Source organism: Macaca nemestrina, chromosome 7 (genome assembly GCF_043159975.1).
Source record: "Macaca nemestrina isolate mMacNem1 chromosome 7, mMacNem.hap1, whole genome shotgun sequence".
Taxonomy (NCBI): domain Eukaryota; kingdom Metazoa; phylum Chordata; class Mammalia; order Primates; family Cercopithecidae; genus Macaca; species Macaca nemestrina.
In genome coordinates this window covers 158,948,793-158,974,185 of record NC_092131.1, presented here as the reverse complement: position 1 = coordinate 158,974,185, position 25,393 = coordinate 158,948,793, and the positions used below count along the sequence as shown (strand labels likewise).

General features: G+C 38.5%; 1 protein-coding gene across 4 annotated transcripts in view; it reads right to left on the bottom strand.

Annotated features, from left to right (window-relative positions):
* Nucleotides 1–25,393, bottom strand: part of LOC105491520 (ubiquitin protein ligase E3 component n-recognin 1) — a 155,979-nt gene that overhangs the window by 99,676 nt on the left and 30,910 nt on the right. For all 4 annotated transcript variants that reach the window (XR_011606125.1, XR_011606124.1, XM_011758032.3 and 1 more), the window contains 9 exons: nucleotides 25,188–25,298; nucleotides 20,348–20,478; nucleotides 17,474–17,612; nucleotides 8,309–8,371; nucleotides 7,959–8,082; nucleotides 7,346–7,453; nucleotides 6,543–6,631; nucleotides 4,571–4,669; nucleotides 2,939–3,096 (listed from right to left, as the gene is read on the bottom strand). Coding sequence is in view for 2 of the 4 variants with exons in the window: in XM_011758032.3 (XP_011756334.2) it covers nucleotides 2,939–3,096; nucleotides 4,571–4,669; nucleotides 6,543–6,631; nucleotides 7,346–7,453; nucleotides 7,959–8,082; nucleotides 8,309–8,371; nucleotides 17,474–17,612; nucleotides 20,348–20,478; nucleotides 25,188–25,298 (1,022 nt within the window). In the remaining 2 variants the exon portion in view is untranslated. The remainder of the gene's footprint in view (nucleotides 1–2,938; nucleotides 3,097–4,570; nucleotides 4,670–6,542; nucleotides 6,632–7,345; nucleotides 7,454–7,958; nucleotides 8,083–8,308; nucleotides 8,372–17,473; nucleotides 17,613–20,347; nucleotides 20,479–25,187; nucleotides 25,299–25,393) is intronic.

Sequence of the window (25,393 nt, the reverse complement as noted above, 5' to 3'; positions counted from 1 at the left end):
CATTTCCACAATAAATTAGCAACTGAGAAATAAAGTACCCCATGAGATACCTCCCAAAGAGCAACTGACAAAACTAAAGTAATAGACATACATTTTTTAGAATAAGAGAGGTAATCCCTCCCTTCTATGTTTTACCAGGCAGATCTCAGTTGGAGAACTGTGTTCATTTCTTCACACATAAACGGTATACATGCACCAGAAACAGGTTCAGTACAGAAGGACAATGATTCAGAAGGAATTTTAACCAACATGAAACGGGACCAGTTAAGAAATAAATGCAACTCAATGCAGAAAAGACCTGGCAGACATGACTGCTGCCTTTAAACACTTCTTCAAGTTAAATGAGAATCGAAGTTGTTCTGAATGGACAAAGAGAGAACTAGAACCAGAAAATAAAAGCTACAAAAAAAGACAAGAGTTCAATATACAATAGGAAACTTTCTAATAGTTGGAAAAAGCTATCCAAAGTTGGAATGTGCTGCTTTGAGAGAATGAAAATTTCCTAAGGCAGGCTGAACAGAGTACCTACTAGTACCAACAAACTTATTTCATGCTGAGGTACAGTCAGATAAACACAAAGCTAAACTATGAAGACCTACAAATTCTGACAGAATTTAGACTTTATCCTGGGAAGAAAATACATTAAGTGTGGTTATTTCTAACTAATTTAAAAACAAGGTTTCAGGGGAAATTAGTAAATAAGCATGCAAGGAAAGAGTAAGATGTTACTACAGAATTTCTAAAATGAGAGACTGAGAAAACAGTGAATATGAATTATTTGCTAAATAAAGAGTTTTTGTGATTGGTGTGTTAGGCCAGGTTTCAGAGCAGGTTTTGTGTTGCTGTTTATGTATCCTGTGAGGCTACATGACATAGTAGAAGGAACATGAGTTTTACAGATAAATGGTGTTTATAATAAAATCTCAGTTCTGCCACTTACTAGCTTTGTGAACTTAGGCAAATATTTACAATCTACAAGGTAAGATTATATCAAGTACCTTCTAAGAATGGTGCAAGAATATAATCAGGTAAAATAAGCAAAGCTCCTTGGCACATAGCAGTTACCAATAAATTTCACAGGATTCTTATGAAAGCGAATTACACAGTACCTGCAGAACAGGTGTTAATTTTCCCTTCCCCTGGTCACTAGAGATATCTACATTTAGGTTGGGATATAGGGGAGGAATTGTAAGCATCAGAAGATTTGAAGTTGCCTTCCAAACCAGACACCTTAAAGTTCTACTATAAGGGTATTTAGGGATGTGCTGGCTCTAAACTATTCACCATAAAGACTAGCTATAGTCAGAGACCCATAAAATATGATAAAACAAGTGATTATGCACCATTAACTGGATATAAAAATAACTCAGTTATAAGAATACTTCACAGTAATGACAGCCACGGTGGAGAGATTTTGTTTTTCTATATTCACTGACTTAACAATAACTTTAAGGACTGCCATTAGGAGTTTTTGTTTTGTACAACATGTAATTTTTGCATAATTTGGCTGAGAAACAAATTTCAATTGCAATGGCTACATATTGATTCACTACTGAATTTACCTACCATCTCCACTTATACTGAAGATAAAACATAACAATTTACTAAACTTTATTTTATTTTTTTAGAGATAGGATCCCACTCTGTTGCCCAGGCTGGAAGCGCAGTGGCATGATCACAGTTAACTGCAACCTCAAACCCCTGGGCTCAAGTGATCTTCTCGGCTCTGCATCTGGAGTAGCCAGGAATACGGGCTTACACTGCCATACCTGGCTAATTTTTATTTTTATTTTTGTAGAAACAAGGTCTCGCTATGTTGTCCAGGCTGGTCTGATATAGGTGCAATTTTTTTTTTTTTTTTTTTTTTTGAGATAGAGTCTCGCTCCATTGCCAGGCTGGAGTGCAGTGGCACAATCTTGGCTCACAACAACCTCCACCTCCAAGGTTCAAGTGATCCTTCTGCCTCAGCCTTCCAGCAATTTTTAAAAAGTGGAGTATTTTCTTTTTTTTTTTTTTTTGAGACGGAGTCTGGCTCTGTCACCCAGGCTGGAGTGCAGTGGCGCGATCTCGGCTCACTGCAAGCTCCGCCTCCTGGGTTTACGCCATTCTCCTGCCTCAGCCTCCCAAGTAGCTGGGACTAAAAAGTGGAGTATTTTCAATCTGTGGTTGGTTGAACCCACAGATGTGGAACCCATAGATATGGAGGATCAACAGTACAGCAAAAAGGGAGTTAAAAAAAAGTTAATAGCCAGGCACAGTAGCTCATGCCTGTAATCCCAACATTATGGGAGGCCAAAGCAGAAGGATTGCTTGAGCCCAGGAGTTCGAAATCAGCCTGGGCAACAAAAGGCGAGACTCTGTCTCTACAAAACAATAAAAAATTAGCCAGGTGTGTGGCACATGCCTACGGTCCCAGCTACATGGGAGGCTAAGGCAGGAGGATCACTTGAGCCCAGGAGGTCGAGGCTTCAGTGAGCCATGTTTGCATCACTGCACTCCAGCTTGGGCAACAGAGCGAGACCCTGTCTCAAAAAAAAAAAAAAAAAGAAAAAAGAAAAGAAAGATATTTACATCAATAGATTATCTGAAACTATGCACAAAGAGACTATATAGGAAGGACAGAACCAAAGTGTGTGAGTGGAAGTGAGTGAAAAGTATGGTAATTACAACGCGAATGCATTTAGTGACCCCAGACGACCCTAAGTTCTTGTAACAGGCCTCTCCTCAATAGTGTCTTTATTAACCAGGTTTTACAACTCAATAAGAAGACTTCACTGAAGACATTTATTAATGCAAGGTAGTAACAGTTCTTTGTACTTGCCATCATTATAAAGAGAATTCTAGATAACCAAAATGATCACAGGATTACTTATAAGACAGAGCAAATAAGCACACTGAGTTTAACAGGTGCCCTCACCTTTTGACTTGAACAACTTACTTGAGGTCACATATTACTGCATATACTCTTCCCAGTTTGTCCTGGCTGTAACCCTGGAAGTTGAATTTATTGTTCCTGTCCAAGTACTCAGGTAAAACTTCTAGCAGAGTTTCAGTAATGACAGAGATAACATTCTGCTCTTCAATAAGATGTCGAGCCTGCAGAATATTTCAAGAATATTTTCTTTAGCATTAACTCACTGTGGTATGGACTTAATTTATTCATTCATTTGGTTAGTCCATAAGTTATTTTAAATAAATATTTGTTATTGAATGTTAAACACAGTCCTTAGTTGCACTGAATAGCAACTACTAAGAAGTTATTTTCTAAAAGAAAAAAATTCCCTACTCCTCGGTAACCAGACAACACCTATTTGGATACCCCAAACCCATTAGACAGGTTATCTAGATAAACGTTTATCATCAGTAATCACACAATGAAGCCAGGTGTGGTGGCTCATGCCTGTAATCCCAGGATTTTGGGAGGCCGAGGCAGGCGGATCACCTGAGGTCAGGAGTTCGAGACCACCCTGGTCAACATGGCAAAACCCCTTCTCCACAAAAAATACAAAAATTATCTGGGTGTGGTGGCAATGCCTGTAATCTCAGCTATTCAGGAGGCTGAGGCAGGAGAATCGCTTGAACCAGGAGGCAGAGGTTGCGGTGAGCCGAGATTGTGCTAATACACTCCAGCCTGAGTGACAGAGCGAGACTCTGTCTCAAAAAAAAAAAAAAAATCACATGATGAGCAAAGTACAACAAAGATGTATTTCATGACTTCTAGCACACTACGATCTATTTTGAAATCTCCTCCTTACCCCAATCTAAATTCTCCTCCCCATCCTTTTGAAAAAGTAAACTAGAAACAATTAACCAAGTTTGGTTAACTATCTAATTCCAAACAAGAAAAGAAGTAGGGCTGGGCGCGGTGGCTCACACCTGTAATCCCAGCACTTTGAGAGGCTAAGGCTGGCAGAACCTGAGGTCGGGAGTTTGAGACCAGCCTGGCCAACATGGTGAAACCCCGTCTCTATTAAAAATACAAAAATTAGCCAGGCATGGTGGTGCATGCCCATAATCCCAGCTACTTGGGTGGCTAAGGCATGAGAATCGCTTGAACCCGGGAAGCAGAGGCTGCAGTGAGCCGAGGTCGTCCCACTGCACTCCAGCCAGGGCAATCCAGCAAGACTCTGTCTCAAAAACCAAAAAACAAAAAACAAAGAAAAGTAGTAGTATACAAAGGAAGCAGAATCTTCCACTCTACTCCCAGGCCTATGTAGCACCATCTCTCCCAAATGCTTGACAGGCACACTCTCCCGCTTCTTAGTTTTATCTTACTCTATCTGCCTACAAACAATAACTTAAAAATAAAATATTTTTGGTTTGAAAAGGCAGGGTTTGTAAGTTACTCTAGAAAGTAAGAAACCAGTTCTAGGTGTCATCTGCATTGATGAGGACATCTGAACCAAGGCAGCGCCTACTTAACTAGTCCTTGGGTAGCACTAAAGTATTCACATAGCCCAACTTACTGATTCTAACATTGTTTTAATTTGATTCAACATTAAGTAGAATTCTTACAAAGCAAAACAAGTTTTACTTAGAAAGATTGAAAAGGAATATAATCAATACATACCAGAGTAGGAACAGTAAACATCTGAACTGAAAGTGCAGTTATAGAGATACTTCTGTCATGATCATCACTGATATATTCTTTTTGTAGTTGTTTATAATACTGAAATATATAAGTAGAGAATCAATTATAAATCACTACTAAAGACCTTTAAAAAATCCCAATTTTAATAACTGCTGCAAGTTTCTATCCATAAAATGTCAAGTAAGATAATTCCTATTTATTAAGGCAAGATATTATGATCAACAAAAATATCTTAGAAGGAGAATAACAAACAACAAATCAAGTAAAAATTCACCTACTCAATTTAGCAGAGATAGAAGTGGAAACTATTAAAACATACATACAGGTTAAAAAAAAAAACAAAAAAACAGAGGACTGCAATGGTATAGTTTATCCTTTCTCCAAACAGAATCTGGGGCAACCTTTAGCAGCTTCTACTCTAATGGTATTGGGCAGGGAATATATTCAAAGTATTTAACAACTGATATGACCCAGAAAAACCAACCAATCAGATTGAATCCACCCTTAAACAGAATGGATGCTGGCTGCAAATAACTTCTTTCCCATACTGGTACATAACAGCTGCAAAACAACTCTGATAAACTGGGAGAACAAAAATGGTAATACATTCAGTCACATAACAGGCATCTATTATGTGCAAGGCACAAAGTTGGATACTTAACCTATTTTAAGTTGGATATTTTACCCTCCAAAATTCCTACAAAGTTTAAGGGGTAACCATGGTGTACAAAAAAAATCATCTAAGTAGGAAGATTAGCTTTTGTATAAGAAAACAAAATTTCATTTCAGATCACACATATGGTCCAATATTCTATATCTAAAGAGTTTTAGAAGAGAACATCTTAAGTTGCCATCACTGATGAAGGATAAGACATACAACAAATGTCTTAGTTACTTGTAAGTCTGCATATAAAATCCAGGGAATGCAGGTATCTTATCCCACAGTGTCATTTGCTTACAACAATCATTATTTCTTTCTCTGCTTCCAATTCCATCTTGGGTCCTATATCTATCTTAAGTCTTACAGAATTGACTGCAACTCAAAATCAGATGAAATCAACAAGTATTACTGGATACCTTTATATAAGGCAAAATAAAAGATTCAAAGGAGTCCCTGATATGTATAACCTTGCAATCTAATTTGGTTGATAGACAAAAAGACACAGTAAGGTAAGAGATATATGATAGATTAATAAAACATTAAAAAGCTGTAAATTTTAGCCTCACATTTTAGCTTCCAACAATTAAGTAGAACCCTTGGCCACCTAATTTCTGCACCCCACTTTAGCATACACATCTGTTCTTCTTTCCTGCTATCCTTTATCAGTTAGTTACTTCTATTCTTATTGTAATTTTACAAACAGGCAAATAAATGACTAGGAAGACTGAATGCATATGTGAATGTGATAATCTCCCTTTGCTCTGGGTCAGTAGGTCATTTTCCACCTATCTCTTCTCTAAGAGCGCTGTTTCTATACAAGCAAATGACACTTGTGAAAATATTTATGTAATGTATGAGGACGAACTTTTTTTTTTTTTGAGATAGGAGTCTCACTCTGTTGCCCAGACTAGGGTGTGGTGGCGCAATCTTGCCTCACGGCAACCTCCATCTCCAGGGTTCAAGCGATTTTCCTGCCTCAGCCTCCTGAGTAGCTGGGGCTACAGGCACCCGCCACCATGCCCAGCTAATTTCTGTATTTTTAGTAGAGATGGGGTTTCACCATGTTGGCCAGGCTGGTCTCGAGCTCCTGACTTTAAATGATCCACCCACCTCCGCCTCCCAAAGTGCTGGGATTACAGGGGTGAGTCAACCCTCAGGGCCAAGAATGAACTTTTGATAAAGAAATGAATCATAACATTTAATTTTGGATTCATAATTATCTGTTTCTATTAATTCATTTATAAAAACTGCCTATTTGTATTTATTGATATCTAATTTATAAATAATTACCTTCACAAATTCCATAGCAAAGAGTTTTTTGTATTCCATCTCCATAAAAAAACTGCTGAAGATCAATTCATGAAGGATCTTACGGGCACCTATAGATTATTTTGGGGAGGGTGGGGGAATGAGGGGAATCACCAAGGCAAAAACCAAAAACATTCCATCTATTAGAGTGGCAGAATATTATAAAATTATTTCACATGCAAACAGACCTCAAATATAAACAGTATTTATTGTATTAATATTTAATAACTAGAATTTAAAATACACACATATATTGCCTTTTCCCTTTTTTTCTGTACCCCTCCCACCACTTCATCTTACACTTCAATTGATTCTCTCTCAACCTTTTCATTCTTTTTCTATTTCACTCAAAAGTACTCTTACTCTGAACTTTTCCTTCTCCATGCTTTTAGCCTTTCTCTTGACTTTTACACTTTGTTCTTCATTTAGATTTTTACAGGGAAAAGAACTTTTTTTTTGCCACTCAACAATGGCATTACTACCTGAATTTATAGATACATGTATGTGTGTGTGTGTGTGTGTGTGTATATATATATATGTATATACTCTTTTTGACTGGCTCTCACTAAATGAAAAGACTCTATAATTAAAAGATAACATCCCTGCGTTTTAACACCAAAGAATACATACTGACTGGTTAAACTTGATACTCACATGTAATACCTTATCAATCAAGATCACAGATTTAATAACTAATTTAATAAACAAAAGATATTACAGCTCCACTTTAAGATCATAATCTTCCTTTGCTTCCTGACAAAAAGCATAAGCAAATGTCTACTTACCTTTATAAAGCTTTGCATCCCAAAGCATTAACCTGCTTATGAGACAGGGATTCTCCGAGTCAGGTTCTTCTCTAAGGCATGCTTGGCAAAAGATCTGCCTAAAGTCACCTACAAACAAAAGAGGTCACACAATTACACAACTTGTATTCTTTTTCTTTTTACATAGAGATGAATCTCACTCTGTTGCCCAGGTTGGTCTTGAACTCCTGGGCTCAGGTGATCCTCCCGCCTCAGCCTCTCACAGTGCTGGGATTACTGACACAAGCCACTGCACTCAGCCATAATTTTCATTCTTATAATATTTATCCTAAAAATACATTTCCTATAACATGTGAAAAGACTAACATTAATCCTCCCACATTTGATGTAAAGAATAATTCTGTCAACATCAAAGACTCAACAGTCAACAAAAAGGTATTATTTGATACTATGCACTTGAAATAATATCTTAAGATATTATGCATTTGAAATGCAACCCTGAAAATTAATCAAAGTGTATAAACCAAAAAAAAAAAAGAAAAACTGTATTTCATACTCGATGACATTTTAAAATTTGTGACTATAAAAAACACAGTATTTTATCAGAAACAAGAAAAACAGGAGGTATGCTTACTTGAATAGCTCATAATTTTGTTCATCCAGGAACCAAGACGCAAAGCAAATTTCTGATGAGCCATAATCTCTGAGTGTAATACTTCTACATGAAGTGGATGTTGAGAGACATTTTCTGAATGACTCTACAAATGAAGGGAACAAACCAAAAAAATAGCATTTAAAATTTGCTTTTAGTTAAGGCATTTATACTTTAAAAAAAGAAATCACATAACCCTGCCAGTTCCAAATCTCTGCATGTAGGTGCCCCAAACCACTTCAACAACATCATCACTCAAATTATTCTACTTGGGCTCTTGTAATGTACATTTGTCTTTAACTTCTCTTTTTCCCCCGAATTCAGAAAGTTACCTTTATATCTTCCTTTGCTTCCTGGCAAGCAGCATAAGCACCCGCTTTAACAGCCCGACGACCCTAATTATAGACAAAAGTGACAATGAGGTAATGAAATGATAACCACAATCAATAAGCAATATGTAGCCCAAAGACTTAATGAGCTCTTAATTACTAATCACGTGTCAACTAAACGTTGTAAGATATTGAAACAATACCTGAAAGACAGATGCAAATGTTTAACACCTTTATGAAGCTTGAAAACTTTAATATATCTAGGAGAGACATTCTATAATTTAAGATGCTGAGTTTCTTGCCTGGCAAGAATGGTAGTTCTTTAGTTACTGAAGTGTCCTCTCTACTTGTATGAAACAATGACTCAGGCTTTCTAAACTTCTGCTGTGTGTTTAAAATATTTTTCAAGAATGAATTCACAGTTCTTCAACACGTATCCTATAATATACTTGTGGCCCATTAACGACCTGGAAGTATAGCTGGACTACTGATTCCACCAGTCCTGGAGGCGCTCACGCAAGGTCTATGTAGGATTTCCTTGTAGCGTATTCTTTTATTCACCTGTAAAAATTTATCATTTTCTACGTGTGTCATGTGAAAAAAGTCAGGAAGCACTGTCTTCCTCATTTAACCTTTACAATGACCCTATGAAGAAGGTATACCCCATTTACAGATGATAAAAAGAAAAATAAGACAGACAGAAGTTAATTTGTCCCCAAATCAGAAAGTTAGCAAGTGACAGATTCAGAGATCCATGACAAGCATTTCATCTCCAGAGTGTGCACTTCTAACCATCTTGTAATATTCCCTCTTTAGCTCCTTAGTACATAAGCATAAGAACTATCCAAATATATTTGGACTACTAATTACACCAGTAAGGTTGCCATTACAGAAGAAAAAAATGCACAAAAAGCCAGGCCATAAGAGATTGTTGAAAGAACAGATAAGACAAGAATAGTTATATAAACTTGAGCTCAATCAGCTTATATGTATGTGATGCTGGCAATTAACCTAAAGCACTGGATCTCAATAAACGGGGGGAGGAAAACCACCTCATATCCACATTTTTTGGCTGCTATCAAAAAATAACAAGGGAGTTTGCTGACATGGTGGATGGGAGGCAGGACTAGATTGGAGCTCCGACTCAGATGGACGGAGGAGCACACAGAGGCTCACATCATGAATTTTAGCTTCAGAACGACTGCAAGAACAAACCAGGAATCCAAAGAGGACCCACAGACCTTCTGAAGCAGGGGACTGCTCCTGCAGGACCTGGGAGACACCCCAAATACTCAGTCCCACCATCTTTCCAGAGGAAAAGAAGTCATTATATGAAAAAGATACTTGCACACACATTTTTAGCAGTTACAATTCGCAATTGCAAAATCATGGCACCAACTCAAATGCCCATCAAAGAGTGGATAAACTGTGACATATCTATATATACACACATATATACACATACACATACATACACACACAAACACACATATATGTATATATATACACACACGTATACACACACATACACACACACACACACACACACACACACACACACACACAGAGGATGGAATACTACTCAGCCATAAAAAAGGAATGAATTAACGGCATTTGCAGCAACCTGGGTGAGACTGGAGACTATTATTCTAAGTGAAGTAAATCAGGAATGGAAAACCAGACATTATATGTTCTCACTGATATGTGGGAGCTAAGCTATGAGGACGCAAAGGCATAAGAATGATACAATGGACTTTGGGTACTTTGAGGGAAGGGTGGGTGGGGGAAGAGGGACAAAAGACTACAAATAGGATGCAGTGTATACTGCTGGGGTGATGGGTGCATCAAAAATCTCACAAATCACCACTAAAGAACTTGCTCATATAACCAAATACCACCTGTACCCCAATAACCTAGGGAAAAAAGTATTGACAAGGATGTGGAGAAGCCCTTGTGTATTGTTGGAGAATACACAAAATGGAGCAGCTGCTACAGAAAACAATATGGTGGTTCCTCAAGAAATTAGAAATAGAATTCCCATATGATCCAGCAATTCCACTTGTGGGCATGTACCCAAAAGAACTGAAAGCAAAGACTTGAATGGACTTTTGTGGATCCATGTTCATAAGAGCATTATTCACAATAGCAGAAGGTGGAAGAAACCCAAGTGTCCACTGACAAGATGAACAGGCAAACAAAATATGGTGTGTGTGTGTGTGTATATATACTTTATACAGTACAATACTGTACATATATGTGTATACACATATATACATATATATACACACACACCACATATACCATATACATATACATGTCATATAGTTGATAAAATATGGATAAACTTTGAGGACATATATGTTAAGTGAAATAAACCAGTCACAAACAGACAAATACTGCATGATACCACTTGTATGAGATATCTAAAATAGTCAAGCTCTTAGAAAGTAGAATTGGTGGTTGCCAGGGGATAGAGGGAGGGGAAAAGGGGGAATTGTTCAATGGATATAAAGTTTCAGTTTTGCAAGACAGAAAAGTTCTAGAGATCTGTTGCATGACAAGATAGTTATTACTGGTATATGGTACATCTAGAAAAAGATTAAAATGATAAATTTTATGTTATGTAGATTTTACCACCATTAAAAATTTTACTGATTGACTGGAGATGGGGTCTCACTCTGTTGTTCAGGCTGGAAGGCAGTGGTGTGATCAAAGCTCACTACAGCCTTGAACTCCCAGGCTCAGCCTCCTAAGTAGCTGGGACTGCAGGAATCCAACAAAAATAACCTTTCTTAATGATCAAAAAATACACAGGTGGGAGTAGATCAACTGAAGGGAGGCAGTGTTTTCAAAAGAGACAGGCATTTATTTCCTATTCTCTTCCCCACACTCCCAATTCTGATTTCCTAGGCTTGGGTTGGCATGTCTACTCCGAAAAAAAAAAAAATTCTTTCCAAGTATTTCTAATAGGTTACCTTTATCCTCACACTATAGCTGAAAGCACAGAACTACAAGTGTGTATCTTTAAGGATTTATAAAACAGACTACCTGCAACACAGTTTCTTCTAGCCAAAGAGTACATTTTTCACCTTAATTGGATGTACAACATTATCTCATGTCCTATTTTACTTTTTGAATAATCATTTATTAAAAAGCTTTTCTTGCAATCACCATCACCTTATGGAGCCTTGGGATCCCAAAACAAGACAACCTATCAGTAGATAGATTAGCTGTAGCTACAGGCCTTCTCCACTTTGACTGCAGAGGAGAGCAGTAACAGGAAGAAATGCTAGGAGGAGATAGGGCAAACACTGGGAGACACAGATCTTTCCATTCCATATGAAAACCGACAAAGCACAGCCCCATGCTTTCGCAAGTCAATTCTCCTGGGACACCGGTTTATCCTACCGGTATGTATCTTTTCAGAGTCCTAAGATCATGACAGCTCACAGTAATCCTACCACAATAATAGACCTTATTATCTACCAAGATTTTCTCTTATAATCTGCAATATTAACCTTGTACATAAGACGGCAAAAATGTGACCAAGGAGCCGGGTGCAGTGGCTCACACCTGTAATCCCAGCACTTTGGAAGGCCAAGGCGGGCAAATCACCTGAGCCCAGGAGTTCAAGACAAGTGTGGGCAACATAGTGAGACCCTGTCTCTTAAAAAAAAAATTATTTTTTTAAAAATATGAACTTAAAAAGAGCACCATTACATCTTTAAATTTTTTCTTGAATGCCTGTTTCTTTCTTTTATTAATATTTTTTGAGATGGAATTTTGTTCATTGTTGCCCAGGCTGGAGTGCAATGGAATGATCTCGGCTCACTGCAACATCCACCTCCTGGGTTCAAGTGATTCTCCCGCCTCAGTCTCCCCAGTCGCTGGAATTACAGGCATGCACCACCACACCTGGCTAATTTTGTATTTCTAGTAGAGACAGGGTTTCTCCATGTTGGTCAGGCTGGTCAAGAACTCCTGACCTCAGGAGATCCGCCCGCTCAGCCTCCCAAAAACTGCTGGGATTACAGGTGTGGGCCACCGTGCCCGGCCTTTGAATGACTGTTTCTTTCATAAGAACAGTAGAGAATAATTCTTTGAAGGCAGATTCTATCTAATTCATCTTGGTATTTCCTCAAAGAGCTTTAATAAATGTTTAGTGAACTCACTTAGAGTGTGTATCTTTAAGGGTTTGTAAAACAGACTGTTTTATACATTTTAAGAAAATCTTTGATAAACTATTATTTCCCCGGGGGAGGAGGTTGAGAGAAGGAAATAGAGTTTGATCAGTATGAGGTTATTATCATAGGACAGCTGAAGAAAACAGAACAAACATAACAGTTTTTTAAAACTATTCGATGGGTTGTCATCTGAAAGCAAAAGAAAGAGCTTTTCTGGTTTGTTCTATAAGAAATTAGTCGGAAAACACATGGAGACAGATTTTGGCTGAAAACAGGAAAAAAAGTTTTCTAAGAATGAGAGTTGTCCAACAAGCAAAGCAGTCAGAGAAACAAACTTTCTAAGTGCTAAAAGCACAAGTTAGAGGACCAGCGATATTGTGCTCTCAATATAAGGACGGCCAATTTCACTGGTTTTTCACTATTTCCTATCTTACATCTTTTTTTTTTTTTTGAGACAGAATCTCGCTCTGTTGCCCAGGCTGGAGTGCAGTGGTGCAATCTCAGTTTACTGCAACCTCCCCCTCCCAGGTTCAAGCAATTCTCCTGCCTCAGCCTCCTGAGTAGCTGGGATTACAGGCATGTGCCACTACGCCCGGCTAATTTTGTATTTTTAGTAGAGATGGTGTTTCACCATGTTGGCAAGACTAGTCTCCTGACCTCAGGTGATCAGCCTGCCTAAGCCTCCCCAAGTATTGGAATTACAAGCGTGAGCCACCACACCCGGCCCTATCTTACAACTTTACCATCAAACAGGGTCCTACCAGGGGAAAAACAAAAGGCTCCATTTTTCTCCTAAGAAGGATATTTAAAGATGGTCTTTTAAGGTCTTTGTGATTACAGCCAGCTAGTGTTTTCTGAATGAGACAGGGTATAAATATATATTTAATAATTGTTGTGAAAATCTAACATCCCAAGTAGATTTTACTTTGTACAACTAGTACTGTAATTGAAAATCATAAGCCTGATTAACCTTTAAAGTTCCTTCTATGACCTATAACTACAGCGTAGCAATAGTGATACAGGTATTGACATCTGACTAAACCCGGTATCATTCTGAAGGACTAAAAAATGTTTGCTAAATACCCCATTTCACTTTCTTCTATTATTTTCTGTCTTCTTTTCCTATCTCTATTGTTTTTGCCTTTTCTTTCTTTGCCCACTTTTCTCTTTCTTCCTCTGATTGGTTCTCCTTTCCTATTCTCTTCCTTACCTTTTTTTCTTCAACTTTTAATTTCCAGGGTCCATGTGCAGGGTGTGCAGGTTTGTTACGTAGGTAAACATGTGCCATGGTTGTCTGCTGCAGAGATCAACCCATCACCTAGGTATTAAGTCCAGGATCCATTAGCAGTTCTTCCTGATACTCTCTCCCGCCTCAATCTCCCTGACAGGCCCCAGTGTGTGTTGCTCCCCATCAAGTGGCCATGTGTTCTCATCATTCAGCTCCACTGTAAGTGAGAGCATGCATGTTTGGTTTACTTTTCCTGAGTTAGTTTGCTGAGGATAACGGCTTCCAGCTCCATCCACAGCCCTGCAAAAGACATGATCTTGTTCCTTTTTATGGCTGCATTTCTCTAATGATCTATGATGTTGAGCTTTTATTCATGTTTGCTGCCTGCATGTATGTCTTCTTTTGAGAAGTGTCTGTTCATGTCTTTTGCCTACTTTTTGGTGAGGCTGTAGGTTTTTTTCTCGCAAATTTGTTTAAGTTCCTTGTAGACTGGGTAATAAACCTTCATCAGATGGACAGATTGCAAAAATGTTCTCTTATTCTGTAGGTTGTTCACTCTGATGATAGTTTCTTTTGCCGTGCAGAAGCTGTTTGGTTTAATTAGACCCATTTGTCAATTTTTGCTTTTGTTGCAATTGCTTTTGGTGTTTTTGTCATGAAATCTTTGCCCATGCCTATGTCCCGAATGGTACTGCCTAGATTTTTTTCTAGGGTTTATAGCTTGGGGTTTTACATTTAAGTCTTTAATCTATCTTGAGTTAATTTTTGTATAAGGTATAGGGAAGGGGTCCAGTTTCAATTTTCTGCATATGGCTAGCCAGTTATCCTAGCACCATTTATTGAATAGGGAATCCTTTCCCCATTGCTTGTTTTTGTCATGTTTGTCAATAATCAGATGGTTCTAGGTGTGTGGTCTTATTTCTGACTTCTCTATTCTGTTCCATTGGTCTATGTGTCTGTTTTTGTAGCAGTACCATGTTGTTTTGGTTACTATAGACTAGTAGTATAAAGTAGGGTAGCATGATGTCTCCAGCTTTTTCATTTTTGCTTAGGATTGTATTGGCTATTTAGGCTCTTTTTTGCTTCCATTTGAATTTTTAAGTAGTTTTTTCTAATTCTGTGAAGAACATTAATGGTAGTTTAATGGGAATAACATTGAACTTATAAATTACTTTGGGCAGTATGGTCATTTTCACAATGGTGATTCTTCCCATCTATGAAGATGGAATGTTTTTTCCCATTTGTTCGTGTCCTGTTGAGCAGGGGTTTGTAGTTCCCCTTGAAGAGGTCCTTCACTTCTCTTGTTAGCTGTATTCGTAGGTATTTTATTCTCTCTGTAGCAATTGTGAATGGGAGTTCATTCATGATTTGGCTCTCTGCTTGCCTGCTGTTGGTGTATAGGAATGCTTATTCTCTTCCTTTTCTTTTGCCTGCTAAATCTTCATCTTTCTTGGGTTCTTTAAGGACTGCCTTACCTATCTCTCTTTTTCCCAATCTTCTTAACTGTAAATAAATATAGCTTTCAACCATTCCTCTTAAAACTCACTCATACTCATGTTCTTCACTTCCTTACAATAAACCTAATTTCAGGAATCTATCAGCCAAAGAGTAGAACACACTTTTTAAAATACTTTAGAGTTGTATCAAATTATAAAGAATCTGGAAACACAGTCAATCTGAGACCGGTAATGATTAACATACATTTATCAACTCCACTTGACTATATGTAACTTATGAGGTCATCCAAAACTCAGAAGAAAACACAGTTCACATTTATATGCTGGTCATATCAGTAAATAACTGATCTTTGTAGCCTCTGAGCAAACAGAGACTTATTTATATACAAGAGAAATGTTGGAGAAAACATAGGCTGACCAAAATGTGGTCCTTGCACTGGAAGTATCAAAATCACCTAGGAACTTGTTAGAAATGAAGAACTGCATACCCAATAGCAAACCTACTAGAAATCACCTGGGAACCTGTTAGAAATGAAGAACTGAACTGCATACCCCATAGCAAATAAGAATTTACATTTTGTTTTGTCTCAGTTTCTCTGTAGAGACAGAGTCTTGCTATGTTGGCCAGGCTGTCTCAAACTCCTGGCCTCAAGCGATCCTCCTACCTCAGCCTCCCAAAGTGCTACAAGTACAGGCATGGGCCACAGCACCTGACCCCTAGAATCTGCATTTTTAATACGATCTATTCATGTGAACATTAAACTTTCAAGAGTGCCATTCTAACCAGAACTCTTTTTTTTTTCTTTCTGAGGCAGAGTCTCGCTCTGTCGCCCAGGGTGGAGTGCAGCGGCATGATCTCGGCTCACTGCAAGCTCCGCCTCCTGGGTTCACTCCATTCTTCTGCCTCAGCCTCCCAAGTAGCTGGGACTATAGGTGCCCGCCACCACGCCGGGCTAATTGTTTGTATTTTTAGTAGAGATGCGGTTTCACCATGTTAGCCAGGATGGCCTCGATCTCCTGACCTCATGATCCGCGTGCCTTGGCTGATTACAGGTGTGAGCCACCGCGCCTGGCCACTAACCAGAATTCTTATGTACTCAGAATGAGTTACCAGTGTGCCAAGATATTGATACTCTTAGTTCTCCAGGTATAAACACAGGTTTATGAAATAGAGATAATAATATCAGTATCAATCTCAAAGAGTTGACTTATGGCTATAGGGCTTAAGTGAGATATTACATATAAAGTATACCATGTTTGACATATGTAAATACTTCGTAAATGTTAGCTAGTATTAGCTGTTCACACCCTTTTGTTTTTTTCACTTCATTTGCTCTTTCATTAATGATTTGCGATCACATAAGCTACACATACGAAACACAGAGAAAGTTAACCACCTATTCTAACTCTATATTAAACCATGTGTTTTTAAAAAGTACATTAAAAACGAAAAAATTAAATGACTAATGCCATGCTATTTCTTACTCTAGATTATACTGCACCCAAGGGCAAGGACGAGGTTGATATTCCTTTTATATACTCATATTATCTGAAGAACCCATTTTGCTCCAGATGGATGTTAAATAAACTGAGCTATAGAATTAATATTACTCTAAAAATAATTTAAATAAATCATGTTAAGACCTCAGAAATGATCAACTTTTCATAATTCATGCACTTATTCATTCATTCAATAAATAATTATAGGAGCAGCCTAAAGTTGAGATGACATTCTTACCTACACTTTGCCAAATAAATTCAGTAACTTTCTTTTTTTTTTTTTTGAGATGGAGTCTCGCTCTGTCGCCCAGGCTGGAGTGCAGTGGCACGATCTTGGCTCACTGCAAGCTCCACCTCCCGGGTTCACGCCATTCTCCTGCCTCAGCCTCCCAAGTAGCTGGGACTATAGGTGCCTGCCACCACGTCCAGCTAAATTTTGTATTTTTAGTAGAGACGGGATTTCACCATGTTAGCCAGGATGGTCTCGATCTCCTGACCTCCTGATCCGCCCGCCTCGGCCTCTCAAAGTGCTGGGATTACAGACGTGAGCCATCACGCCCGCCCAAATTCAGTAACTTTCTAATTATTTAAAATAAAAGATGAAAGTTATAAACAGTTACCTAAAATTATGATACACACACACACAAAATTGAAGCTCTAACCAATTTCCCTAGGATGTAAGGAATAAATGGAGAGGATGGTCAGACCTAACACAATACTGAGCAAGGGCTTCAGTCAACACCTGGCTGCCAGGAAGCTTTTAGAAAACAGAAACGTAATTCAAAAGGAGACCACAAACCTCTTTGTCTATGGCAGTGGTATGCAACTGGGCCTCTGCGAGCTCACAGTCAAGAGCTCTTTGTAGGCTGTATATGACATGGTCATATGAATGGTGTTCATCATTGAAAAGGACACAATAGTATCTTTCATTTTTCTCCCTGTTAGAAAACAAAAACAAAAACAAAAACACATATTTAGATACTAATCAAATAAACAAAGGAAAAGTTAAAAAAACCCACAAAATTAATATGTAACAGCTGTGTAGTTTCCTACCTGTAGAAAAGTAACACCATAAAATATAGAATTTGGTTTTTTTTTGAAACAGGGTCTCACTCCGTCACCCAGGATGGAGTGCAGTGACGCAACCTTGACTCACTGCAACCGCTCCCTCCCAGGCTCAAGCGATACGCCCACCTCAGCCTCCTAAGTATCTGAGACTGCAGGCACGTGTCACCACGCCCAGCTAACTTTTGTATTTTTTGTAGAGATGCTTCACCACGTTCTCCAGGCTGGTTGCAAACTCCTGAGCTCAAGTAATCCGCCTGCTTCCACCTCCCAAAGTGCCAGGATTACAGGTGTGAGCCACCATGCCCAGCCCAGAATTTGATTTTAAGTGGTATAGTGCCATCACTTTTTAAAACCCTGATAAAGGTATTTCCTTTTCCATGCTTTTCCCCCAATTTTTCATATTACCTTCAAAAGTTTCAGTTTAGTGACTGTATGTTTTTGTTTTTTTGAGATGGAATCTCACTTTGTCACCCAGACTGGAGTACAGTGGCGTGATCTCAGCTCACCGCAATCTCCATCTCCTGGGTTTAAGTGATTCTCCTGTCTCAGCCTCCGGAGTAGCTGGGATTACAGGCGCCCACCACCACACCTGGCTAATTTTTGCATTTTTAGTAGAAACAAGGTTTTACCATGTTGGCCAAGCTGGTCTTGAACTCCTGACCTCAGGTGATCCGCCTGTCTCGGCCTGACTGTACATTTTTAATACTACCCTTAACTCTTGTTTATCTCCTATTCTGACAAAAGGAGACAGGCCTCAGGCTCAGAACCTTGAAGCAAGTAATAAAAAACAGACTTTATTGAATTTTTTTTTACCTTCTATTTAAGTGATACTGGTATTAATGTACATTTAAGTTAAAGTTTTAAAAAGTATACAGTATACTTAAGCACCAGCACTGCCATTTTGGCAACAGGACCTTAGACAGGCCACCTGATCTTTTAACCTTGCTGAGATGACAGTGCTTTTTCATTTCCAAATGGAACACAATATCTACATTTAAGAGTGTTATGAGGATTTCACAAGATAGTAAAAACAGCTGACATGGGCTACATATATGTTCAGGTTTTGTTTTGTTTTGTTTTGTTTTTTGAGACTAAGTCTCGCTCTGTCGCCCAGGCTGGAGTGCAGTGGCGCCATCTCAGTTCACTGCAAGCTCTGCCTCCTGGGTTCATGCCATTCTCCTGCCTCAGCCTCCCAAGCAGCTGGGACCACAGGCGCCCGCCACCATGCCCAGCTAATTTTTATATTTTTAGTAGAGACAGGGTTTCACCATGCTAGCCAGGATGGTCTCGATCTCCTGACCTCATGATCCACCCACCTCAGCCTCCCAAAGTGCTGGGATTACAGGCGTGAGCCACTGTGCCTGGCCTATGTTCCCAGTTTTAAACACTATATAACATACTTTTACAATACACTCAATTGATTCTCAAAACTCTGAGGGGCATATTTTCTCAGCCCTCGTTCATTTTAGAAAACAGAGACCTAAAGGGGTTAAAAGTCATGTGTGTCATGGTCACAATTCCAATAGGCAGTGAGAGGGCCTAGAACTCAGATGCGTGAACTCAAACTCAGATGCGTGAACCCAAAGACCCGTGCTACTCACATATACAATGACACTCAAGAAATCCTCCTTTTTTTGACGGGCAGATGGCTCATATTATGTTTATCAACATAAAGTGACTTATAAGGTTTAACTGACATTAACCTGTTGGAAATTAACATATTTGTGGATACAGTTTGTCATAACATTTATTTCCACAACTGGTTTTTGGCCTAATAAGTCAAAATAGTACATTTCATAGTATATTTAATCTCTCTATTAATTAGAATTCTTACTTCTTTCTCCCTTTAAAACAAAACAAACAAAAATAGTCAGTAAACTCAAAGAATGACTATTTAGATTTGTGCTGCAATTATGTGAAAATCCTAATATTACACAGGTAGAAAAACTCTCACACAGCTGAAAGTTATCTTCATATCAGATCCAGAATTCCTTTATTGCATTTGTAAGTTAAGAGCAAATATTACTGTCACTGAAAGACTTATGGCTACCAGAAACTGCTGAGTTTTAGCTTAAAAAAAAAAAAAAAAGTTACATCCCTATAATTTCAATAATTCTAGATACCAAAGCACAGGGGAAAGGGCCATTTCCTCATTCCTATCAAACTTTTCTTGATCAGGACAAGAGCTAAAAACCTGGGCTACAGGGAGATACACTGTTTCAAAGTCCCTATCTTTGTTCACGAACCTCCTGAGGAAACTGGACATTAGTCCAGGCCAGGATCAAACTGGGCAATTTATTTACCTAGTGCGATGAGAGGCTGCTAGGTCCTTATAAACCATTTAGAACAAGACCCCAAAAATGTTGATTTTTTTTCCTAGAAATTCAAAGCTCCTGATAGACTATTCTTTTGGCTTAGCTTCTGGATGGTGCCTAGCAAAGTATATCATACAAACAGACATTTTGAAATATTCCCAAGAGATAAGTCGCTAAGAATTTTTCCTAACAATAATTAGGCAGTAAATAACAAAACCAATTATCAAACACACATTTTACAATATAAATAACCATCACTAAAACTCGTTCCGTTTGACAGTTTGCCCCACCTTATCTGGAGTTCAGGAGGCAGTTCTTTTTCCTCTTCCCATATAGTCATTTCTACAACATATTTTATCACTGAAGGGAATATTTTCCTGGCTTGGGCAATTACCTCTTCATTCAATGGGCAGCGTGAATTCTATAAAAAAGCACAGAAAAACATACTAGTCAAGATTGCATACAAATAAATGGATAAGGAAGGTAATGTTAAGTTAAAATAATCACTTTGCTGAATTCATTACAACATCTTCCAGGAATGAATTCAGGTTGAGCTCAACAGGGTTGCTATATATTTAGATCAGGTTAGCTTAACCCCTTGTGGCCGAGTTGGTGTTACTGATGACAAAAAGGAGGCAGAACCATGGAGTCTCCCCATTAGTGAAATACTCTCTTACAAATATTCCTACCTGCCTTTCTGAGTAGCTAATTATGATGATATCACATAACAATTGTTTATCCCTTATAGCTTACAAAGACTTTTCTCACAACTTGTTTCCCCAGATCCTCCTGGCTACTCTCTAAGGCAGAATAGGTATTAATGACATCGAAAAGAAATGGAACCCAGCCAGTCACAGAGGGACAAATACCGTATGATTCTGCTCATATGAAGTATCTAAAGTAGTCATAATCATAGAAGCAGAAGATAGAAAGGTGGTTGCCAAGGGCTGGGGGTAGGCAGAAGGTTGTTTAGTGGGTATAGAGTTTCAGTGTCACAAGATGAAAAAGTTCTTAAGATCTGTTACACTACAAAGTGAATATACTTAACACTACTGAACTCTATATCTACACTACTGAACTATACTCTTAAAAACAGTTAAGATGATAAATTTAATGTCATGTGCCTAACCATAAAAAAAAAGATAAGGAACTCATCTAAGATCACAGAGCTTATAAAGAGAAGAAACATGACTAAAATCTGGGTCTTTTGACTTCCACAAAAAAGCAATGTTCTTTTCATTACAGAACATTAATAAAAAGCTTGTTCAAGTCAATCAGTTATAAAATCCACTTGAGGCCAGGCGCGGTGGCTCAAGCCTGTAATCCCAGCACTTTGGGAGGCCGAGGCGGGTGGATCACGAGGTCAGGAGATCGAGACTATCCTGGCTAACATGGTGAAACCCCGTCTCTACTAAAAATACAAAAAAAAAAAAAAAAAACTAGCCGGGCGTGGTGGCGGGCGCCGGTAGTCTCAGCTACTTGGGAGGCTGAGGCGGGAGAATGGCGTGAACCCGGGAGGCGGAGCTTGCAGTGAGCCGAGATCACGCCACTGCACTCCAGCCTGGGAGACACAGCGAGACTCCGTCTCAAAAAAAAAAAAAAAAAAAAAAAAAAAAAAAAAAAAAATCCACTTGAATGCTCCATATCATAAGCCATTAGGGAATGCAAACCCAAATCACAATGAGATACCACTTCACGGCTACCTAGGTGGCTACAACAAAAAATGCACAAAACAGTAAGTATTGGCCAGGATGTAAAAAATAATGTAAAAAGATCATCAGCAAGATTGCAAGATTTTGTAACAAGATAATGCCACAAAAATTACTCGTATTTCCCTCCCACCTCAGCCTCCTGAGTAACTAAGACTACAGGCATGTGCTACCACACCTAGCTAATTTTTTTTTTTTTTGAGGCGGAGTCTCGCTCTGTGGCCCAGGCTGGAGTGCAGTGGCGCGATCTCGGCTCACTGCAAGCTCCGCCTCCCGGGTTCCCACCATTCTCCTGCCTCAGCCTCCCGAGTAGCTGGGACTACAGGCGCCGCCACCACGCCCAGCTAATTTTTTTGTATTTTTAGTGGAGACGGGGTTTCATTGTGTTAGCCAGGATGGTCTCGATCTCCTGACCTCGTGATCCGCCCGTCTCGGCCTCCCAAAGTGCTAGGATTACAGGCTTGAGCCACCGCGCCCGGCCTAACCTAGCTAATTTTTAAATTTTTGTAGAGATGGAGTCTCCTGGCCTCAAGTGACCCACCCACTTCAGCCTCCCAAAGTGCTGGGATTACAGGAGTGAGCCACTGCACCCAGCCACCATAATAAGTTTTTATATGATATAAAATGAAGTACATAGTTTTAACATCTAAAAATCAATCAATGTAATACACCATACAAATAGAATAAAAAATAACTCTTTATGGATTCTTTAGGATTTTTCATATACAAAATCACTGTTGCCCAGGTTGGTCTCTAACTCCTGGCCTCAAATAAGCCTCCTGCCTGGGTCTCCCAAAGTGCTGGGATTATAGGCATGAGCCACCAGTTGTGTGTATTTTATGGCCGAAGATGTGTATATTTTATGGTTGTAATTGATAAAATAGCCTAGTGTCTACAAAATCATGTCCTCTGCAAACGGAGCTAGTTTTACTTCTCCCTTTCCAACGTGGATGCCTTTTAACTACTTTTCTTCCCTAAATTCCTTGGTAGAACCTCCAATACAATATTGAACAGATATAGCAAAAGCAGACATCCTTGTCTTGTTTCTGACTTCAAGGGGAAAACATCCACTGTTTCAGCATTAACTATGATATTAACTGTGAGTTTTTCACAGATGTCCTTTATCAGAACAACTATGAAAAAGGTTGAGGAAGTTCCCTTCTATTCTCAGTTTGCTGAATATTTTTATCATGAAAGGCTATTGGATTTTGTCAAATGTTTTTGCTACATCTACTGAGATGATAATGTGGTTTCTATTCTATTTATATGGTGTATTACATTGATTGGTTTTCAAAAGTTAAAACTATATACTTCATTGTATATCATATGAAAAGCTTATTATGCTGGCTGGGCGTGGAGGCTCACACCTGTAATCCTAGCACTTTGGGAGGCTGAGGCAGGTGAATCATTTGAATCCAGGAGTTTGAATCGGCCTAGCCAACATTACGAAACCCCATCTCTACTAAAAATATAAAATTAGCTGCATGTGGTGGTGCATGCCTGTAATCCCAGCTACTCAGGAAGGTGAGACATGAGAATTGCTTGAACCCAGGAGGTAGAGGTTACAATGAGCTGAGATCACGCCATTACACTCCAGCCTGGGCGACTATGTCTCAAAAAAAAAAAAAAAAAAAAAAAGGCTTATTATGCCATATCACTTCCTTATTAATGATGATGTTAATACTAATGACTGATTTCAGGTGATGACAGTATGGCAACTCCATTGTAAAATTTGTTTTTTCCCCTTATGACTAGCGAATAATCAATAATTTAGAAATATAAAGTAAATATTGTTCCTCATCAACCTAAGTCTTAAGAATTTTAGCATCCTTGTCTGAATCAAATATTTCCTTATGGTTGACAAAATGTTGATTTTTCTAGTTCTATCATTCCTTCTCTATTAGCTAGCATTTCTCCAGAAAGAAAAGCTTTTCCTAATGAACTAGAGATACTTGGTTACCATGAAATACAATTCTTATTGAAAAGGCAGGATAAATGCTTACTTCACTCTCTTTACCAATTTTAATAGTAAGAAATTGACAGTACAGCTACTTGTCATTGTGACAAACAGGTTTTACTTCATCTAGCTCTCATTTAGGTTTCATTAGGAACTCACAGATTTTTATATATTCAATGTGATTCAATCAATTATATTGGTTATTTATTGTTTTTTCTTTTGATGCTTCAATTATCCAAGTAAGGTCAATATGAACCTTTTCAAGCTGGGTCCTACGTTCTTTTGCATGAGCTTATACTTTTCCTGACCCAGACCTGGAACCAGGTATTTCTGACAACAAGTGTCATTGCTTTAAGAGCAGAATGGTACTTAAAAGATCAACATACGTGCCCTACAGGTGTTTGCTGTTTTAGGGATATCCACAACAGTTTAAAGAGCACAAAAACGATATTCCTTGAAGTTGTGAAATAATTCATCTGTAAAACTTTTGAACATGGCATTCTGGGGCAAATACTTTTTTGTGACAATTTTCTGAACTTCTTCAACGTAACTGACCAAGTTTTCTCTCTGCTTTGGAATAAAAATATTGTACTCTATACTATCTGGTAAGATAATCCATTTTCAAGTGTAATTGCACAAAATCATTAAAAGAGAATTTTATAATCCTTGTGATTCCTTCTGTATCTGTGATTCTATGGTTATTTCCCTATTCTCATTTCTAATTGTCTATATCTGGGCTTGCTCAAACTTTTTATTTCCTTGACTGATATGTATCTATTTAATCTAATTGACATGTTCTTTAAGAAAAGCAATTACTGTATATATCAGCTCTACTAATTCACTATATGCTACTCTTATCTATTAATAATTACTTCCTTTTGTTCATTTAGGCTTATATGCTGTGTACTATTTTTATTTTTGAGATACAGTCTCACTCTGTCACCCAGGATGGAGTGCAGTGGCATGATCTTGGCTCACTGCAACCTCCACCTCCCAGGTTCAAGTGATTCTCGTGCCTCAGACCCCCGAGTAGCTGGGATTACAGGCATGTGCCACCACACCTGGCTAATTTTTGTATTTTTAGTAGAGATAGCGTTTCACCATGTTGGCCAGGCTGGTCTCGAACTCCTGACCTCAGGTGATCCACCAGCCTCAGCCTCCCAAAGTGCTGGGATTACAGGCGTGAGCCACAGCACCCGACCTGTGCACTCTTACGTATCAAGTTGATTGCTTAACAAAACATTTTCCAATTTCATCTTTTCATTGTAAATTCATTCTCTCTAATTTAGAGACATTATCAAATCCTTAACTTCTCTGGAGCTAGAAAAAAAAATCTCCTTACAGCCAAATATGAGAATAAAAATATCAGGGTTCTAACCGGAATCTATACACAAAACATTTATTCTTATCTAACCTCAGCAAACTTAAAATAGTTAACAATTTTTAACACAATAGCATTCTTACCTCTTTTATAGTACCTGCTCTTCCAGGTTCATGATTTACACAAAAAGGGCCAGTTTTCCATGCCTCTGTGTCTCCACAGTCACAGAACCCTCCTCCAGTAGAAGTATGCATCTGATAAAGCAAAAATGAGTTTGTCTTGATTTCAAACATTTTACTAAGCATGAAGAATGATAAAGATGATTCAAATAATAAATGTTCACCAATAC